This window comes from Astyanax mexicanus, chromosome 2 (genome assembly GCF_023375975.1).
Source record: "Astyanax mexicanus isolate ESR-SI-001 chromosome 2, AstMex3_surface, whole genome shotgun sequence".
NCBI classification, from domain to species: domain Eukaryota; kingdom Metazoa; phylum Chordata; class Actinopteri; order Characiformes; family Acestrorhamphidae; genus Astyanax; species Astyanax mexicanus.
The window spans coordinates 14,010,049-14,032,703 of NC_064409.1; the positions used below are offsets into that span (position 1 = coordinate 14,010,049).

Genomic DNA, 22,655 nt, shown 5'->3' on the forward strand with positions numbered 1-22,655 from the left:
ATTTGTACAGTTTTACTTCGATTTTTTGCAAAAATACATAAAATGCGCTAATCTGGTATAAAATGTGGATGAAAACTAACATTTTTAACCTTTATGCTTACTATACAAAATCGTAAAAAACACATTTTAATACAGCAATACTCAGTAAAATGCTTTTAAAACGTTAAAATGCTGAAGATGCTGCTACTTTACAACCTTCCTAACAAACTTTCACAGGCGGGTGCACACAGTTTTGCACGTGCGCTCTTTTCTCGCGCGCGAGGACGTGCGTGCGTTCCTGAGGAATCCGGACGTGATGAAAAATGTTTCAGTTCAACTTTCTTTAGAGGGGAGAGAAGCAGCGAGAAGGAGCTGCCTGCCTTCAAACTGGGAACTGGACGTACTGGAGTTACTGGACTTTCTTACAGTAGTTTAATAGTTTAAAACTCATCTCTGATGACTGTGCTTGTTTTTTCTAACCTCTGGTTTTAGCTGTAGTTTAGCGGGAAGTGAGAAACTCGGGACTGAAGATGGGGAGATAGCCTGGAGACGGAGCTGACATGTTTGAGAGGTAAAGATTTGGCTGTCAGGCAGTTCTGTGTGTGTATATAGGAATCCAGGTCCTGATAGTGCGAATCCAGTCCGGGATTTCGTTCCACCCGCGAGGACGGCTCCGCTGCAGCTTAGATCATTAACGCGGTTGGAATGAAATCCCGGAGCGGCTCTTTACTACCAGGACCTGGATCGCTCATCTCTAGTGTTTAAGCTGAGTTGTGAACTGTCTGTGGAGTTTCTAGTGTAAAAAGAAAAAAAGAAAGATGTGAACACAGTTTCTCAACATGCCAGGGAGTTTATCGAACTTTTTCTCAGTTGTTGAGTCTTCAAATTTCAGAGAGGAGGGAAGCGGGAAAAAAGTTTCCACTAAGTTTAACGACATTTCGTAAGCTGACGTCACTTTTCTCCTCAGAAAGAGAAGCAGAAGTAGCTAAGTTAGCTTAGTGAATTGAGTTATTTAACTAGCTAGGTGAGCTAGCTAGTTAAGCTAAGTTTACAGCTAGCTTTAGCTATAGTTACGATGCTGCTGTGTTGGCTGCAGAGCCCTCCTCCTCAGACACTGCGCTGTTGTTGTCGTTTTTCTCGCAGGGTCGACGGCTGAGTCAATAAGGAGGCTCTCTTCTGTTGTTTTCTAGCTGACAAACTAGCAAACACAGTCCAACAAGAAGGCTGGCTCATGTCCGCGGAGACGGTCTTACCTCCGGAGGGGCCTGCAGGGCCAGAGCAGGAGCTGCAGCAGCAGGAGACCAGGCTGCTTCTGGATAACTCCCATGGTAATGTTTAACCTATACAAATTTTTACTTCTTAACACATTTACTGACTGATTGACTTGCTCTGTTTTAATTTGACCCTTGACTTTCTAGATAAAACCTAGCTTTTACTTACTTAATGCTAGGTTAGATGGGTCACTAGCTATAATAAACTAAATAAGTTACTGCCTTTTGCCGCATCTCAAAATCATATTTATAAGACTTCTGACTAAATAGAAGTCATGTTCTCCGGTCTTAATCACTTTATGTGTCAGTTTCTCAGACAGAGATTAACCCCCTAAAATGCCTTGGCTGTAAAAGGACCACAGGTGTAAGTAATAAAAACAATATTGTACAGTTACCTTTTTGACTCTGGTTTAATTCGAGACTTAAGATTTGTAAAGTTAGCTATCTATTAGGGCTTCAACTAATAATTATTTTGTTAGTTGACTAATCTGCTGATTATTTCTCAGATTAGTCGATTACTCAACGATTATTTCTGCCATTCCCTCCATATTTGCTTGCTGTCCATAAGCCTCCTGTTTCTTAACTTCTTTATCAGTTCAAAATAATAGAAACAGCTAAACATGAGAATTAAACGCTGTAGAAAAGTCCAGAACATGTAAATGCCATTTTAAATGTGGAAAATGCTGCTATTTAATGAGGACATGTGTGATCTGTTGTGTTTGGGCACAGGCTGAGGTGATTTGTAAACTGTGTGATTTGAGCCCATTACCATTTTCCATTGCGTTTCTGTCCCAGGAATTTGTGTAGTGCTACAAGTTAACGATTAGTCGACAATGAACTTTTGGGGGCAATCGACATTATCGATTAAATTGACTAATCGTTGCAGCCCTACTATCCATTATACACTCCCTGCCCAGAAAAAAAGTCACCTCCTGGATTTAACTAAGTAAATGATCTGTGGTTGCTGCAGTTTGTCAGGTCTAGGTTCAGCAACAGTATGTGCTGAAAGAATGAGGTCAGCTGACTACCTGAATATACTGAATATAGACCAGGTCTTTCCATCAATGTTTTTTTTTCTTCCCTGGTGACACGGGCATATTTCAAGATGACAATACCAGGATTCATGGGACTGGAGTTGTGAAAGAGTGAGTCCAGACCTTAACCCCACGGAGAATCGTTGGGATTGTTTCGTAGCTTACTGCCCCCAAATGTTTACTTCTATGCATTTTTCCATTCTGTCATGGCAAGTTACTTGACAGGATGGACAATTTTGGTAAATATTTTTTGTCAAAAAACACAGTGAAATATCACACTCATAACACATTTAAAAACAGGGATTTTTTTTATCGTCCCAACAAATTGTGATGCATATCATATATTAAAATAATGGTTTCTTTTGCTATATAATTCGTATAACTGATTTTTGTTACTTACATTTTTTTTACTTAGATTTATTTGAGTGATTTATATAGTAACAGTAGTTCACAGTACTCTTCCCACTGTTGATGAGTATAATTAATTTGTAAATTAGGCCAGTAGTGCTGGGTAATATGACCACAGTGTGATGATAGGAAAATAATTTACATGGGAAAATAGTTTGTCGGTTAGAGGTTCTGAATGAAGGTTTTGATTAACTTACGATTAATTCCCAAACCGACCAAGACGTGTCTGTAAATTGTCAATAACCAGCTGCATCCCAGCCGGCAAACTGATTTCATCAAAGCATGTTTAGTTGGTTTCCATTAAGGGTGATAACACGTTCATTATTTTCCCAGTAAGGATTGAAGGAGGCTTTGGTGACTATTAGCAGCAACCACTGCCAATTATAGTTTTTAATTAAGTTTCTAGTTGCTTGTGAGATCACATATGAAATAAGCTTGGCCTTTTTTTTTTTTTTTTTTTTAAGGCACTGAACCGTTAACCATCCTATTTATACCAAGCATCATTACAGTACTGTCAAAAAATAGCAAAGTAGGACAAAGTAAGCAATCACAGGCACGGCTGGCAAATGGATTTTCACAGGACCTTCAAAGCCTTGCAGTTAAGACTGGATTTCCCTCTCCGGGGACTGTATGTGCAGAGAATAGACCAATTTATTTCCAACTGTAATCACTAAATACTGTGATGCATCACAAGTCGCCTGTACGGCAAGTGTGCATCGATTCAGGAAGTCACAGTCTGAATAAAGGCTTTCCATAAATCAGCCCTGGGCCCTTATAAAGCCATATCCATCTCTGAGGCTAAAGCTACCGTAGCATGTCAGTCTTTTCACTTTGTCTTGTGTAATGAGCAATGCTCTGGGAAACACAACACTAAAACAAATGCTGCCAGGAAAAGGGACGTGACGTGCTGATGCTGACTCATAGGTACATTTTTTCCCCCTTTACTGTGGATTTACTCAGCTAACCCAAAAACATGACATGAAGAGGAAACAGAAAGCACTGCGTTCTCAATTTTTATCTTCTGATTTTACCTTGTTTTTGACCCAGTTTGTAAGGCCAATTACCCAACCCCTCTCTCTCAGTGACTAAATGTTGAAAAATAATGTTAACCACATGTATTTGTTTACAAGTAATCATGTTTACATGCAGTCTGGTAATCTGTTAATAATCTGACTCATAGTTTAAAGGGATCATGTCCATAAACACACCTCATTTGGAATAGGCTAGTTTGCTCGACACTATTCCAAATACAGTTTTTATCTGATTGAACAAGGAGGGTAGTCACCAAGGATTTAAATTAACATTTGGGAAATAAAACAATAATAGCCATGTAAACACCTGTATCTGATTACATTCCCAATGTGAAATTAATATGTTCAGCTCATGTGCTTTTGAGTCATAGTGCAAGATCCTACAGCGATACACTTTAATACTGGAATAGGAACTAGATAATCATGAATGCCTCCTGTGTTGGAAATTTTGCTTCCACTCACAATCTAAGAGTTCTTTCAGAATGACTCTCTCTCTGCAGTATTTTTGGACTGGCATCCAACGTGTGTCTCATGTTGCTGTTATTTGTCTGCAATATTTTTAAGCAATCAAAATAAGTAATGAACAACACACCAAATAAACAATTGGGTAACACACTGCTTCTCATCTTACTCTGACTAGACTTCTGTGATGCTCACTGTAATGGTAATATGTATGCTAAGGGATTTCCAAATAGAGATTTTATCAGATTGTTTAGTTAAGTCTGAAATAAAACCCCAGTTCAATCTATTATCAGAATGATTTTAGTTGGATTGGAAAAAAAATCTTTGCATGTAATCAGCTTTAGTTAAGACTCTAAAATCTGTGTTTTTTTTAAGTGTTTGAAAGTCGTACTTTTCTGTGGCTATCATGGCAGGTTTTGCCCACATACTTTTTCCCATTTAGATGAATGCTGTCTTTATGGTTGTAAAAACTTTGGCAGGTATCTCACACCCGGGAGGGGAGTCGAGAAAATGAGATCCAGAATTCTGGCCTGGGCTTTACCTGATCGGCCCACGCTGTTGTGCAGCCACTCGCCAAAGGAATCTGTTTTATCTGGCAAATTAAAGCTGCTCTTTCTATTCTTGAAGCCAGTGTTCAGCCCAGACTCTGAGTTTTCAAATGCTTGGCTACATGGAACTAAATCAGAACGTTCTGTACAGTTGCGGCATTTACTGAAATTGTGTTTTTTTTGCTTGTTCTTTGCATTTGGTGTTGGATGGTTTATTAATAATAATTCTAACTAATTTGAATGTTTTTTTTTTTTTTTTCAGACACGTGTACAAATGAAAATAATGAATCATCTGCGACTGCAGACACAGCCAGAATTCCAGCTTCCAGGGAACATTCGGCTGATGAACAGGGCGATGTTTTAGAGGAAAACCACACTCATGGCGACCTTGTAAGAAGTAAGTGTTGGTTGAATAAGCAATATTATTGCAACAGAACAAAGCAGAGCTTTTGGTGTATGTGCTTTTGTCCTGTTTTTTTTTTAAAGCTGGTTTTTCATAAAGTTCCTCATGATAAAATTTTGAGTTATGACTATATCATATTCACTGTGAATGCAGTCTGAAGTAATCTACTGCTCTGGACACTAATCATAAAGTAGCTAGCTGTGGTGACCCAATGTTCCAACAGGCTATTTAATGTTATAAAGGGCTATTTAAGGTATTTAGATCATAACTAACTAGCTCCAGCTAGCCTTGAACACTAAAAGATCTGAGTATTGAGGAACACCATATAATTCAAAGAAGAGGTTGTAGGCGCTACATTTTAAGCGTTCACCCTAATATCCATACATCATCTCCTACTGTTTTGTGGAGGGAAAACTTGTTGCTTCTGTGTCTATCAGGTAAGATATTAGCAACATAAACAGCCTCACACACACCTGAAGCAGAGCTTCATAACCTTCACAACGTCTCTGGACACTACTGTTCTAGTTTTGGTTTACCCTCCACAAAATGATGAGTTAAAAAACAACTTTCATCATAAGCGCAGGTCCTCATGTTTGCCCCACAACACTCTGATCTGGTGAGCAAATATAGCCCCATCTTTGTTATGGAAAATAAGGTAAATACTATATGTTGTGATCAGTTAATCAGCATAAAATGAGAAGAAATAATTGCTTATTCTGTGCATATTTTTGGAAATACGCCACATTGTTGCATGATATGAATGATAAATCTAAATCTTGTTCCAAAGTCTTGTTAATTTTAGCTTTTTATATGAATTTCACACCTACACATCACACCTACATTTTATTTTTAAGTTGAGATTGTATATCTGCCTTGGGTAAAGCTCCTTATTTTACACTTTACTTTTTTATCATAATCACTAAGACTATCTTTTGATTATGTTGTGAAAAAAAAAAACAGTATCACTCTTCTGACCTGATAAACGACACCACCTCTCAACACATTCGTGGCTTGGACTGATTTGACTGAAAGTTGCAGCTCTTAGCAAAATTGTAGTTGTGGTAAACTGTGCTTGAAGATCCACGCTGTCAGAATACATGAAAAGATAAAGATTTTCTTATCAGTCAAATACAGTATGTATAAGAAGCAGATTCTGTATGATTCTGTCCATTGTGAGAGATACTGTGCCCATAAACTACAAAGCATGCAAATTTTGCGATCAGATCTCGCAAGGAATTATCAGCATGGCTGTGCGAGTTTGTCAGCATCTTTGACAATACGTCTTCTTCTGGGAACGGGCGCTGGCATTTTTCTTTTTTGTCAGAAAAACAAATTGAAGTAGTTAATAATCTCTGCGCTGTTTGCTGGTAATTGATTTCAAACTTTTCCCCATCTATTTACTTGTCCTGATATTTTTTGCCTCAGGCTATATCTCAGTCATGCATTGGGTTTGATTATGCAAATCGTGGATGTAAAAGCTAAGCTCTACACTCTGTATGCTTCACTTTTAAGATAATCTTATAGGCTAGAAACACTGTTGTCTGTTTGCTTTTTTTTTTGCTTTTTTTTTTTTTCTTATGGTAGAAAGTAATGAAGGCCTGAAGGAACTGAAGTAAACTGAAGTGAACTTAACTTGCCTTCTCATTCTGCTGTTAAGTTGGATAATAGTTGACATTTCTCCACGTGGTTACTGTGCCAAAGCCTCACAGAGCTTAGAGAGCTGCATAAGTAAGGATATCCCATTGTGGTTTGGCCTCGGCTGGCAGGATATGGGAATCAGGGAATCACGGTGGAGAACTTGCTGGATCTGAATGGCTTGTACCTGGTAAAACACTTCACACTTTAGTCAGACAGAGACTTGAACTAAGATCCAGTTTACACCTGGTTACTTCATACAGGTATCAAGGCCAAACCACATAAGAAAAACAAAAAACAAAAACAAAAAACGCATCCGCATGATGCATTTAAGACAGATATGAAACTTCAAATCACATTAGGGCCCCTTCACCTTTCAATACAGTGCGTTGTTGGGTGTGTGACCCATGTTTCTGTGGAAGATACTCTTGGAAGATGATTGCATGTAAAATCATGCAAGATGGCATGTAAAATTCCTAAATGCAAAATACTGTTGTCAGTCTGACGAACCAGAGGTCCAGAGGTTTTTAGGCTTTCTTGTAATTTGTGACCTATGGCAGACTTTCGCCTGGACGGCATATCTCACTCCTAAACTGACACAATTGCACAAAAAGTAGCGCTTCACGAGTATCATCTAGTTGTCCTTATCTCAGCATGAATGTTGAGTTAAATTGGTTTAAAGGTGGCTTTAATTTTGATCTGGTTTTACAGACGGTCACTTTTCGTGTATTGGATTTGCATCGAATTTCCATACCACATATAAAAGTGGCCCAAATCAGAACTGAAAATAGTCAAAATCTATGTTTTTTTGCCTTGTCTTTGCCACTTTTACCTGCTGTAAACTGAATGTTAAGTTTTAAACTAAAGGATAATCAAAGTTTGATTGATTATTGATTGTAATTGAACATGTTGGGCTGTTGAGCTTTAAAGATTTGCAACAATTAGCTCATGTTTCTTGCAGAGATGAGATCAAATCAGTAAGCTTAGATGGAAAAGATTTCTCAGTCCTGAGTTCTGGTAGGAAATAATTAGGAGGAGAACAAAGATTTAAAAAAGTAAAGTTGTGATTGGAAATTTCTCACCACTTGTTTTTGGAGGGGAAAACTATGGACACACCCTCTTCCCACAGTTCTATTGTGTGGAGTGCAGCTTTGTGCAAGATGCCAGTTCGCCTGTTCTGTGCAGGATGAATTACTCGAGTGTATCTCTCTCGCTCTTTTTTTTCCCTTCTTTCACATTTTTTCTCACTTACACACAGGCTCGGTACTGACAATCTCTGACATGAGTCTTACATGCAGATATTCTGTGTGTTTCAGTGATATATATATATATATATATATATATATATATATATATATATATATATATATATATCCCAGATATCCACAGACCACTGTTAAATCCCTGTGGCACCAATGATACATCCTGCTGAAGACTTCACTTTTGTATGGAGAAAATCCCCTGACCTTCTTCTAACTGAAATTCAAGACGGGTTTTCCTTTCTATAATTCTTCTGTTTTCTCAGAGGCGTTTGGGCTGTCTAGTACTGCTAATAGCAACTGATTGCTTCCATCCATGTCGATGTTGCTGGATTGCTTGCATCTGACACAACAGCTCTTTGTTTCTAAGTAGTAAAATTTTCCAGCCTGCTCTCTCTCCTTTCGCTCGTTTTCTCATCTCTTCTAAATACTTTCGCGTGGTTGCTTGTTTATTCGTGAAACTGAAACACAGTGATTTTTGTAAAGTGTGACACAGTTTAGAGAAGTTCGTACAGCAGTGACCTGCCAATGGATTCGTCTCTCATGTCAGGATGAGTCGAGTCGTGATTGATCACGTTCCATCGCAGATTGCATAGCCTGTGCATAAGACACTGGGTAAGGTGGTACTCCACTGGGAATGTCACTGGTCTACTTTTGAGACTCCTCATATAATAATGATAGAAGCCAAATGTCTGCATTGAAGATGGGCTCCAGCATATGTGTCAGGTTGTAAAATGTAAAAGGGCCTGTCAGGCAAATTGATGATGATGGAAAGGGCTTTAGCTTGGTCTGACACAGTGCCTGAGGTACAGAGAGGGAGAGAGCTGGAGTGTTAGACACTGCAGTGATTGGTGTGGGAAGTTCACCAATCAGACTGTACGACGTGATAATTAGAATTCTCATGTCTTGCAGTAGAACAGGAAATCAATAGGAAATCACTTGACTGCCCGCTTTATAGTAGTTTATCTTATTTCCATTTTAATTTTCAACCGAATGGGATTCTCTTACACTCTGCATGAGGTGGGATCACTCACTTTCAAGACGAAATACTTCCACTAAATTGGCATGCTTCGTTTATCTCATGCTGGATTTTTTATGTATTTCTCATTCATAGTTATATAGATATGCAAGTACTTTAAGACTTATTCTTTGTGTTTCTTTTACTGATATTGTGATTATAGCTAGTCATAAGGGGTTATAAATGGTCAAAATTCAGATTTATGTAATTAGAACCCCATAATTCTAACCTTTAGACCTTCAGAGATCAGACAGTTGTGTACGTTTGGTTACAAATTCCCATTAAACTAGTTCATAAACCCTGTATTAAGGGTGAAAAAATGCTAATATATTGAAGTATAACACATTAGAACAAGTTGTGCAATACTAATTTTATTTTTAGTAAATAGTTTACATATAAAAATATGTTGTGTTTAAGCCCTGATTGATAAATAGCAATGTTGAATTGTATATATAATTTATTTAGGTTGTACTCTATTTCTTTTCTTTTACTGAAATTTGATTCATCTGGTCGTTTGTTTTTATACGATCACCGTTTTCATACACACTGATATTAAAAATAGCAATATATTGCTTTGCTTACAGTACCATAATGTATCGCAGTACTTTGAATCATAACCGCTGCATAGTAATAAGTACCATATTGGAAGTTTCTTGCAAATACACAGCCTTTATGTTTATTACCGTCTGTAGTATTTGTATTATTTTGTTCTTGTGTTGTAACAAATGGCTACTATTATGCATTTAGATTTTTTCTGGTTCTAACATTGAGTGCATTCACATACACAGTAATATGAGTTATTTGATTAGTGCTCAGGTAGACAGAATACTCAGATTCCTTACATCAAATTAAAGCTGTTATTAGCTTTCAAGGTATCATATAAAGAGTGCCAGATTGTGTTCTCTATTTTCTGTACATGTGCAGAAAGAGAACCAGATAAAGATGAATTTCCCAGCAAATAGCAAAAATTTCAGAGACTTAGTTTAGCAGTCCTACAATAAAATATCTTCTTTGTTTTTAGGTTTTTAGGTGAGTTGCTAAGCAACAAAACATTTTTTATGTGGTATATTTAGAAATAAATCTGGTTATTGCCTCACCCATGTAGACTCAGAATTTCATTATCAGATTATGAAGTGCATGTGAACAGATTAATTGTGTTAGCGAATTAAAAAATGTCTCTTAAGGATTTTGGAAGTGCTAATATGTACATATATGATGCTACTTATACACAGTAAATGTGCTCAATGTGTTCAATCAACGCTTTGAGGAGTTGAGCATATTTTTTTAGCTATGTCTCCATTCAATGGTAAAGCTCAATTCAAAATGCTGTATATTTCAAGACCAGACTTAATCCCTGTTTGGAAAACTGCCCCTTGCTGCTAAATTAACACTGAGAGTGTTAATTTAACATTGGCAAATTTACTCTGTATGTAAACACTTATTTATTTACAGATGTTTTGGAGCTGCAGCCCAGTGTGAACATAACATTATGCTCTTTCAGAGTAAAAAAAATACTGCTTAATGTGATCAGATTTAATTATAGTAATAGTTAGCGCAGCCTCAATTCTGATAAGTTCAGTTGTAAGAAAGTCCTGGAGCTTATGGAGACCTATGGTCCTCATAAAAGAAAGTCCTGGAGCCAGTTAAAGAAGAATGACCTCCTGACATTGGTATGCTTGCTGTCAGTGTGTTCTAGGGCTGTGTAGAATCACAAAGAGATGACCTGATTCACGGACCTGTTCAGATCCTGTGTGACATGCCCCATGTATTTCTGAATGGCTCTATTTTTGTGTGAAATTTAGATTTTTTTTGTAATATCTACTGAGTGAAATGCAATTAAAGACAGTAGTTCAAGCCTGTTATCAGTGGTGTATTTCTACATTAGATCCTTATAATGATGTTTGTGCTTTATGTGAACTGTAGTGCATATTTTGTATTCTGAAGTCTTCATGGTAAATCATAAGATTGCAATATAAATAATTAAAAAATGTTGTAAAATAACATCAAAAACTAAGACAATGCTAAAGTTCAGAATATATAAAGTTTGCAGTTTATATGCATGAACAACTATGAAACAATTATACAAAGATACCCTTAAAGATTCACAATGAAAAGCTAAATAGCAAAATGCATCTATATAACAATAGGATTTATTTTCAAATATAATTTCATAAATAAGAATTATTTAATTATTAAAAATATTGAATTGCTTTGTATATATGATACAATATGGCACACCCCTGGTTTGCGGATCTAATGCAGATCATACTTTGGCTATATGGCTTTGCCATATCAATCCTTTAGAGTCTCTACTCTGCTTTTTCTGTCACATTCTTGCCTGTGCAACCTGTAATCAGAACTGAACAAATGTAATATGAAGAAATAAAGCGTTTTAAATTACTGAAACACTTTTTTTTTTCTCCTTACGCTCTCACGAGGAAGTAGTTTTTCCCTGGGTATTTAAGCCTTAAAGAATGGCTTCATTCTTGTTACACAAGATGCTAATTTTATGTCTGATCATGTGTCTCCAAAGCAAGGGCCCATTAGAACAGAGGGCTAATTTTCAAGTGATTACTTCGCAGTGGGTCATGGAATCAAAAACGGTATAAATAGGGTGAAATGCTAACTCAGGGGTTGATTAAAATGGCCATTGTGGTTCTACCTCTGTGATAATTATTTCCTCATTGTCTTGGATGTAGATACAATTCATATGGAAAATTTCAAGCATTTTAATTAGCATTTTACGGGTGCTAAGGACCTTTCAGAGAGTTTCCGCGTGTTGGATTTTGTACAATTATCTCACGCTTGCGTCTGTAACTTTTTTCCAATGTAATCACAGTATGTTGTTTGACTTTTCTAAACCACTGCCTGATAGTATAGTGTCAATAATGTGTAACCCTGCAGTCTGTGGTGACCAGAAGGGATTTAGTTTAAGGCTGTTTAATCACGTTGAGCACATTTTAAAGAGACATTTACATATGAAAATACACAGTGTCTTAAAGGTCCACACTGTGATTGTGTTTGGAGTCTAGTGGAGCTCGAGTATTCTGTGTGCTGTAGAGCTAGAGCAAGCCCAGCCGTAGTAGCATCCAAAACCCTCTCCACACAACATGGTGGGATGGTGCCTTTCAGCACGGAGGGGGGAAAAAACACTTCAAATGAGAGTAGAGCAGGGGGGATTACTGGCCTTCTAACAGGGTTTTGGCTTCAACATTAAGGTTAAACCCCTTTTCTATTACCAGGATCTCTGGTGATGTGGCCCCCTCTGGCCTGTGTGTTTGCAGGTTCACTGCCTCTCCGCTAGGTCATTCCGTCAGGCCTCTGATCACTGGGGGGTGACCAGGGAGTCGAAGACTGGCTCCATTCAGTCCCAGCGCAGACGGTGCTCCCCGACTCGGCGAAAAATCGATACGGCCGTCTCCCGTTAAAAAGCCACTCAGAGGCAGACGAGCACCTCTGTCCTTTAGTCTGATTTTCAGGCTTAAGGTCTTGATTGGCACCCCAAAGCCAGAGCTCACTGACCCACAGCTGTCACATTAGTGCTGTTAATGTCAGAGATTGATACTGAGCAAATAAAGGAACCATGTCTATAGATATTTTTTTATGAAGCCTCCAGGCCCCAGTGGATTGAGGAGAAGTGCTTCTTCCCCAGTTCTCCTGCTCTCAGCGTTCTGCTTTTTATTTATTTTTTATTTTCTGTTTTTCATCCTCAAGCACTAGACTCTCTTATGTGCTGGGTGTTGTTTAAGGAAGGCCTAAAGCAGATGCAGAGCTCAGTTGGATTTTCAGCCTAGTTTGTTTTATGCGAGACCTCGACTCTGTACGAAATTTTAGCAGTTTGGTGGAATCTGTGAGTCATCTATGTAACTGAAACTGAAAATACATCCCTCCCTCCTCCCTCCCGCCTGAGCTCCCCCTCTCACGTCTCTGTGTTGCTGGGTTTTTGTTTTGAGTCGTTCAGGAGGCAGGGTGGAGCACTCTCGGCGCATGCAGTCTGGCAGCTGCCCCAGGCCTGGTCTGAGTCACGTCATAATTGATCTTTTGAGAAAATGTGGTAGCTGTGTAAAAAGGCTAAATCTGTACAAGATGTGCATTTTATAACTGCAGTCGTGAAGAAGTTTTGCGTTTACTGCATTCCTCTCTTCCCTTGGGGGGATGGAAACAAACTGAAAGGAAGGATAGGCACTGAGATCTTATACTTGTGAAGACTTAAGATGAATGCTCTGAATGAATGCTGCCATTCTGTTATTCTTTAACTTTTGTCCGCCTGTATGTTCTCGGGGGTCTCTTTAATTAGCATTGTGCTGATGATGATGATGATGATGATGATGATGGCACAACATAAAGGAGACTTCAGAACCCGGTTTCTGACTCTTGGAATCGGGAAAGTGATTTCTCCCATATAAATGTCATTTGACGCAAATTCTCATTGGAGGAGGTAATGATTTCTATAGCAGTCAGACATGTTAATCATAGTAAATACAGTTTGGAAATCAATAAATGATTGATGATTGCTTCCGCTTCCCCCGGAGCGCTGAAAGATTTCTTCCACGAGAATCCCCGCTCTTGTCTTTCAAGTTGCTTTCTCCACTGTAAAATGTAATTAAGCAGAACAAGGTCCGAAGGGGTTATTTTTTCCACTCAATCAGCAGCCAAATTACCAAATTTGAAATTAGTAAATCCCAGACGCCTGGCTCTCCTTGTCATTGTTAAAGGAGGGGAGAGAGAGGCAGGAAGGCAGGCACTGTGAGTGAGTGTGAATGAGGCTGACTTGGAATATCAAACACCTTCTCAAGTGTCAGACCTCTATGGCAGGTTTCATTTGAAGAACCAAATTTAAATGATTGTCACAAAGAATTAAAAGTATGCTGAGTAATACTGACTGTCTCATCATGGTAGATTATAAGAGAGAAATAAGACGTTAAGGAGGGATTTTTCAGAAATGAGATGATCACGTGTAGGGGTGCTGTAATGGATTTGTCACGGGTTTATTTTACAGAAATTTCAACATTCTGACTTCAGATAGTCAAGAAGAATGTTGAATAATCTGTAAATTGATAAAATTATTAAAAATAAAATTTCAATGACATTTTAAAACTTGGCATGTACTGAATATTTAGCAACAAGAACTATTCAGCCATAAATGCCAAATAATTGAAAAGGGGTAAAAGGGTTTAAGGGTAAAAAGTGGCAGAATATATGAATACTTGCGAAAAACCTTTGGCCAAATGGCTTCTTCTGCTTATTATTCTGGCTCCGTCAGTTCAGAAGAAATCACAATATTGCAGGTCTATGATTTCTGTGGCATTCCTTTGGTACCAGAGAAACATTTTTAGAAAGTTGGTATTTACTTGCTAAAACATAATTTTTTCGTGACACCTTTTAGAGTGTTTCTCAGACACGTAGATAAAGTAAATGTGTAGGTGGTGCTGTGATAGCTTTATTACAGTTTTATTGTATGGAAATTTCCATTTGTCTAACTACAAACAGTAAAGAAAAATGTTAAATAGTCTACAGCAAAGGCAAAAAAACATTATATATTTATATACATTTGTAAATGTTCTGTATATACAATTGCATATAGTAGGAATCTATTGGTCTATTCTTCAAGAAAAGTTAACAAAATATGTAAAGAAAGGGCAACTGGGATCATGAAATGGTGAAATAGATATATATAGAAAAATAGATAGCTTTTTCTTCTTTTAACCCAATGCTCAATAAGGGAAGTCCTTGCCACGGAGTCGGAAGGTCAGCCCGCAAATGAGCTTTGATGTGCCGAAGGAAATTTTCAATCAGAAACACGTGTAATAATATTCATTCTACTTTTTTTTCTGCACCATAATTCCCCTAGTTTTGTTGCTCTAAATATAGACAGGAGATATATGGTTTCTAATGAAAAAGTATATCCCCTCGGATTGAAAGGTGTACGAGTGCCATGGGTGTTTGTTTGGAGGAGAAATGCCACCCCGGGCTGTTTTTGTAGAAGACGGCAGCTCTGCTGGTAGGTCACTGCACATTTACAAATTAGCATTTCAATCAGGAAGCCAGGCCCACAGGTGCATTAATGAAGTATTTATATTATGGCAATATTATGAAACACATCAGCAAAGGAGGACATTGAAATCCTATATGGCATGTTCTGTTTTTTAGTCTAGATCTTCTCTATAAATTTTCAGTCTGTGTCTGTATAGAAATAATGATGGTGTGCCTGCATGTTTTCCCTGTCACAAAATACAGATTCTTCAAAGTGGCAAAATATTTCAATAAAAACATACCAAGTAATTTTAAAGTATTTCCATTTGGTCATTTGTGGTAAATTTTCCAGGTTCAAAAAAGTCTGAAAATACAAAGTAATTGAAATGATACATTAATGCTTTACTTTTAAGATATCTTTTTTATTTTTCATTTCAAGGATTTTTAACTGTGCAACATTGGCAACCCAGAAATGATCATAAGACTGGAACTATTTTTTCTCTTTCATGTACCATAATATTAGTACACCTAAGGACATTTTTACACCTGTTATAGTTTATCATTTGCTCTGGGCCAAATCAGTTAACCACTTAGTAAGCTTGGAGCGTTTTCCCCTTGGTTGCTTTTACCCAGGGAAAAATACAAGTGCATCAAAATGCAAGTCAAGTCAAGTCAAGTCAAGTAGTTTTATTGTCAATACTGCATATGTACAGGACATACAGAGAATTGAAATTACGTTACTCTCCTTCCCAATTTTACAGCAAGTACAGATAATAGATATATTAAAGGAGAATGGGAGACACTATGTGTACAATACAGCAGGGACACAAATAGACATACATGAGACAAAAACAAGGTGCAGTGGTGTGGGGGAGGAATAGATATATAAATATAAGTAAATAAGTAAAAATAGATATATAATTATAATATAAAAGAGTGGGAGACACTATATGTTCAATACAGCAAGACACAATAAACATACGTAAGACAATAGTGCAATATTGATGGTGACTGAGATGGAATGACAGTAAAAATAGTAAATAACAGTAGTGCAAATACGGTATATGGTATATAGCTTAAGGCTGGTAAAGTGAATGGGTGCGTAAGTCCTTAAAGTTCACAGTTTAATTAAGTGGAATTAAAGTGCGTATTGACAGTGCAAGTATATCAGTAGTGCAGGTGTTGTGTAGTGCAAGTCCGTTTGGAAGGGACCAGTACTTTGTGCATTGTAGTGCAGAGTTTCAGTACTTTATTAGTGGGGGGGGGTCAGGATGCTGAGTGAGTGTGTGCTGGGGGCAGGATTGGGATGGGGGGTAGAGCAGGAAGAGAGTTCAGCATCCTCACAGCCTGATGGATGGGGCTGTCTCGCAGTCTGCTGGTCCTCGCCCCAAGACTCCGCAGTCTCCTCCCTGATGGCAGCAGGCTGAAGAAGCTGTGTAGTGGGTGAGAGGGATCTCCTGCCAGACTGTTGCATCACAACAGTCCATGTCAAAATGTAAAATGAATAATCTGAGTCCGATTTAACTGAACTCACTGCTAAGTACAGGTGTGAAAAACGCCCTTAGGGTGTCGTGTATACATTAAGCATTGAAAGTTGCATTTATTACCAGCAGTAGTAAAAGCATGGTGCCATTTATTATATAATCATTTGTTCCTCATTGCTTATTGAAACATGCACAGAAAAAGTGCCAAATGTGCTTAAAGTAGGTGTTGAACTGGAATTGAATGTACACAGACATGCCAAAAGTTATGCGACAGCATTTTTCTAAATTGATCACAAAGTGTTTTTTTTTTTTTTTTTAAGGGATTGCTTGAGAAAAACCCAACACATATATAAGTTGTGAGGTGTTCTCTTGTAATGGAAGAACATTGGCCAGGGACATGTTCAAGTGAGGCCTGAGAGTGGGTGTCAATTTCTTTTTAGTTGTACAGTAATTTAACCTTTTTTAAACCACAATATTGCTTGTGTACAGGGAATGTGTCTTAGAAGACATTACCTTCTATAGTGGACACAGTGGGTGGTTTTGATTGTGACTGGTGGTGTCTGGCTAGAATTGTCTATGCGAACAGATAAACAACTTCTTCAGCTTTCATGGAACAAGGCATAAAGTTATGAGACATGGTACAAGTTCCTGTCTCGGGAACTTTGTCATCTCAGTGTAATTCAGATTGAAACTCAACTTCTAGGGCTCAAGATTTCATTTATAGACTATTTGAATGAATCATGCACAACTGCTCAATTCTAGATTTGACTAAAAGTTCATAATGATCTGCTTAGCTCTGTCATTTCAGTTTTCAAAAAAAAATTAGCATGTGTTTTTTCTATGTTGTGTCATACCCTTTGCTACTAGTTCCCATTTTTAGCTATAAGGTGTTACGCTGATTAAAACAGAATGTATTATTTGGCTGTATAACACGGGAAGGTGAAAAGTGAATTCCTGGATGTTCCCTTTGAGAAACACATCCCCAAACACTCATAACTCACACACAGGATGTAACACCGAATGAGTGGCAAAATACAGGGGATTTACCTTACCTTTCCCCCCCTTTCTCTAGTGCGACTCTCTTTTTACCCCAGACTTTCCACTGAGACTAGTGCAAATGAGTGCGCGCGCCTGCCTCGTCTCACCTCTCTTCTACATCCTCCCACCTGACCGATTTTTTCACAGCCTTGTTTATGCTGCTCCTGGCCGCTGATGTTCATACATATTCGTTCTTGGGAGGTCTGTGACGCTCGCGCTCTGTGTCTTTGGGGTACAATTTTGAATTCTTCCAGCGGAGCTATTTTCTGTGACACAAAAGCGAGGGGTGTTTATCCACAGTTTTACATAGAGAGCGGTGCAGCCGCACTGGCGGCTCTCTCCAGGCGCCCCGCCACACGGTCCCCGTGTGGGGTATCTGCCGAACACACGGTGACAAATGGCAATTATATTTGTGTGTTCTTCATGAATCCATCAAACACTGGCCTTTTAAAAATGCTCCCAGGATATTTCAGCCTGTCAGATACAGGGGACCAAATTGGGATGCTGCTTAGACAGTCAAGAAGCACTCACCCCCAGTTTGCCTGTGATGTGTTTGACAGAGTGTGTAGAGGAATACCATGTATTATTCAACTACAAATGTACACTCTCAACAGTTGTTGATGTGTTGGAAACAGAGCGGTTAGAAGTCCAATTTGAGCTGTTTTTCCCCCTTCCTCCACCTCCTCCACCGTAACATGCTGTATTAATGCAATCTGTCAGCTTGTATACAATCACACTTTTCAGGATACTACATGTTTTTCTGGTTAGTCGCATCTCTTCAATTTTAATAACCTATTATACTTTAAAGCGTGAGGCATTATTCATGTTTCATCTATGTGAAGCTTGTTTTGGGCTTTTTCCTCTTTACGTTGCCTCTGGGTGTCACACACACAGGCCTGTATTGTTTTGTAAACTATTCCTATCTTTGTCAGTCAGTCATACTTTAGTTATGTTTTCTCTGACTTGTAATTTGGTAATGGACTGCATGTATGTATATGTGTGTGTGTCTGTGTACATATGTCTGTGTGTTTGCAACCTACTCCTTGGCTTAGAAGCTTCGGAGTCTTGTTCTTTTTAGGCCATCCAGGAGCGAATCGGAAACTTGAACTGCCACTTAGACACTCTGGCTTTTTATATGGTGGTTTCCTAATAACGGTTTATGTGTTGTAAATTGGAAGCTTGGCTATTTTTTTAAAGCAAAGGGAAATTCTCTACATAGGCATGTGCTGATATAAAATATTTATATCACAATAACAACTTAACCAATTGTGTTATTTTACTTAAACTTACTTTACTTACTTTAAAGCAAAGCAAACTGGGCTCTAGATAGTAGTACTGCGTAGATGGTTATACATATACAAAACATGAATATGTTTATTGTTACTACATTATTTGCATTCTGTAGTTCCCTGGCACTAAGCACTGTGATGTTTGCTGAAAGCTTATAATATGAATCGCACTCCTTTAATCTCTTATAACACTTGTTTATCCACTTATAAACAATACTAATTACTGTTAAGGTTGCATAATTTTACACAAATCAGCTCAACCCGGCTCACAAATGGTTTAAAAAATTTGCAGTATACCTATCCCATAACTTTTGCCTTAACTTGAATGTGGGCATAATTTCTGCCAGAGCTGTCTAGTGTTTAAGTGGCTTAAACAAGTGTAGGCATTTTTAAACTGCCCCCAAATGAACAATCCATGATCAGTTTACATACTTATGTCCCATGACTTTTGGGACATTTGCAATGTGGCTAATTAGGGAAATCTGCACATTATAATAAACAAATTTATTTTAGCTTTCCCTGTGTTAGGATAGTAAGAATCAAGCTAAACAAATTTAATAAAACTGACATCTTATTTGGAGTATGTTTATAATAGTTTTGAGCCATTTGCTTAATTTAAAATGACCTAAAGCCATATTAAAATTTACTTTATCAAGAGCACAGGATCGTAGAGTATGTTTACAATGGTTTTGGACTTTTTACTTGGATATAATTCATGTGAAAATATCTTGCAATAACAGTGCGAATGCTTCATATCAGGGAACACTGGAACATGTCTAGTTGGACAGTGTGATAATAAGCGTATCTGAATTTTTGAGTTGCCTGCTTGAGCAGTAGAAGATAGAGTGTGTGTGTGTGTGTGTGTGTGTGTGTTAGGTGCGTGGGCAGTGAGACAAAAGATTACCTTAACTAATAACAATGCTACAGCACCACAAACTCTAAAATTGTACAGTACATCAGTCTTGTTTTTTGCTACCAAACATTCTGACCCAGCCACGGTGATATTCGGGTGTTTCCTGATTGAGGTTTGGTTTGTCTGGTTGAGTGTATGTAAGAATAAGTGGTAATTGAGACACAGCACAGTATCAGATCCTCTCCTTTCTACATTATAGGAAACGCACAATCAGAGTCCGATCTGATTCTTTCTGGTTTGCTTGAGACTTTGATGTTAATTTAAAATATGAATAACTGAACTGCATACAATATTAGGCAGGAGCTCATTGAACACACTCTCTGTTGGACATCCCTGGCTTGTGGTATCGTACAATAGCTTGGCCCCAAACGTCTATATTTGTTTGGGAGAGCATGCATATAGATTGGCCGCAGGATGAAGAGCCAGGCGCTGCCTGTGTTTAATTGCATTGTTTTACATTTACATTCCTGTCAGAGATCTCCCTCGGTGATGTGTTGTTAAAAAGCAGTGGGCTGGATTTTTTCCCCTCTTGTTAACAATAATTGCACTTGTTGGTGTTCTGACAAAGAAAGAAAAGCAAGGGAAGAAAGAGAGGAAGAAAAAAGAAACGGAAGCGACTCTTTGTGTCCGCTCTGAAAAGTTCAGGTGTTTCGCAAATTAGAGCATCTTTGCAAGCTGTGACAAAAGTTGTCCTGTGATTACTCTTGCATGGGTAGCTGCCTCACACAAGCGTGGAAGGCAAAGTGCGGAGTTCGAGGAAAAAACAACAGCGAAACCCAGAAAAAAAGATGAATAATTCAAAAGATCTCAATAAGTGAGTGTGGAGCGGCTCCCTCTCTGATGCAGATGGGGAGGGAGGCAACGCTCCCAGTAGAGCTGAATGCGCAGGAGCTCTCACTGCTGAAAATGCCACCGCTCCCGTTTCATCAGATAGGGCGGCCTGTTCCAGCACCTCCTCACACCTGTCATACGTGTGATGCCTGTACGAGCCGGAGCAGAAAGGCAGCAGCATGGGCTTTATGATGAGGAGGGGAGACAGCGAGGAACACAGGAAGGAAGACTTGAGTCGCACCTGCAGCTACAGTCCGAGATGGATGACCTCTGTGATAATGGATCACAGTGAACACGTCCGCTCGCTCAGCTCTCGGATTCTCAATTCTCTTGAGGACTGGAGCTGCATGATATGGATAAAATCCTGTATTGCTATGTATTGCATTTACAGTACAACTAGTGAAATATTAAAAAATACATTTTTGATTTTTTTTCTGTTTGAAATAACTGAAGTGAATAAACTAAAATGATTAGCATTTGTTTGATTAAACATGACTTGATTCATTCACACACACACACACACACACACAAGAGGAACTTGACCGGAACTCATGCTGAATGCTTATACAAATAAGAATGAGAATTAGAATAAAAAAAAAAAAAACTGTCCCAACTTTACTGTGCCATAAGGAGCAAATAAAGTTAAAGAAACTTTTGATGGGTTGAAATTGTTTGATATGTATGATACTGAATGCTGGGTTTGTCCCTCATTTGCATGTTCTAGTAGTAATGACTAACAGAACCTGAAGGGAAGAAACAGGTCATTTACATCCTGTCTTCAGTATTCAACATTTGTTTCCAACCAAAAAAAAATTGTAATAAAGATGTGTGCAGAACATTTAAATTGGTGAAGAACTTTAAATCAAGTGAGGATTTTTTTTTAGACCTTTAAAATGTATCTGTTACAAACATGGTTCCTTTTTGAAACAACTTTTTAAGAGTGGAAAATATTGGCAAATTTCCTCAGTCCTCAGATACTTATTTACATCTCGTATATTGTAGAAATTAATAGTTTAATAGTGTGAATCAGCTCTATCATCAGTGCCATCATGAAAAAAACACAGACTTTAATTTTTTAAAGGTCAATGATTTGAGTTATGTCATGCTTCCAAATCAGAAGAACAGTCTTTGATTCTTTAAAGTAATTCTGATGCCACAACAATCTCTCTCTCTCTCTCTCTCTTTTCAGCCCAACCTCAGCCACTGGCTAAGCCTCACCCAGCAGCATGTCTACAGCAGCCCAGTGAGGGAGAGGGTGCCAGGCTGCACAATGGCCTTCATGCAGGGCTGAGTAATGGACACAGAATGCCCCGCGGGGGCACACAGCCTGCAGCTGCTGCCACCGCCGCCGCTGCTTCTTCGTCTGAGAGCAGAAAGCATCCGTCTCCTGTCTCTCAGCGCATGCAGAAGAAGCTCCGCTCCAGCCTGTCCGTCAACAGCGACAGCAGCAGGAGGAGCAAAGGCAGCTCCACTGGTTCACACAAACCTGGCTCCTCTCCAGAGGGTAAATAATGTTGCACACACATACATACATACACAAATGTCTGCACATATTTCGGCACGATTCCCTCCCTGGCAACTGAATTCAGTATTTTAAAGCCTTTGCTGCATTTTTACATTACATTTAATTGTACGATTATAAACATCATTCTATTTAGATTTTCATTTGCCTGGCTTCACCCAGAGTTACCCACAGGCATATAGGGTAAAACCGCATAAGGTCTTAGATAATCTAAAAAGCAAAAGCTAGCACGTTGTCAGGTATGATGATAAGGTGAATGCAATGTAATGAAGGAGCTCACCGGTGCATTAGTAATGGCCACCAAGGTGTGACCTTTTAACAAGGCTGAGGAGAGTGGGGGGTCTGCCATGTGTCAACTCCACCTCTGCATGGGCCCTCGCTCTCCTATCTCAGAGTGTCCCCTCATTAAGAGCTGCTTTCAGGCTGTGCAGCCCACACCTTGGCCTGTTCTAGCCCAGCCTCCTCAATTGACACCCGGACACCGCACAGTCTGTCTGTCCATCAACTATCCGTTTCCGCTCAGCTTTCTTCAATAAGCACTCTGGCCTTAATATTTT

General features: G+C 38.6%; 1 protein-coding gene across 2 annotated transcripts in view; it reads left to right on the forward strand.

Annotated features, from left to right (window-relative positions):
* The first annotated feature begins 299 nt into the window (after positions 1-299).
* The window catches only part of mdfic (MyoD family inhibitor domain containing), a 30,866-nt gene continuing 8,510 nt past the window's right edge, over positions 300-22,655 (forward strand). The window contains exons 1-4 of one of the 2 annotated variants that reach the window (XM_007252716.4): positions 300-550; positions 1,123-1,307; positions 4,996-5,130; positions 21,766-22,080. In XM_007252716.4, the coding sequence (XP_007252778.2) occupies positions 1,211-1,307; positions 4,996-5,130; positions 21,766-22,080 (547 nt within the window). In that variant the 5' untranslated portion in view covers positions 300-550; positions 1,123-1,210. The remainder of the gene's footprint in view (positions 551-1,122; positions 1,308-4,995; positions 5,131-21,765; positions 22,081-22,655) is intronic. The other variant, XM_007252717.4, reaches the window with a different exon arrangement.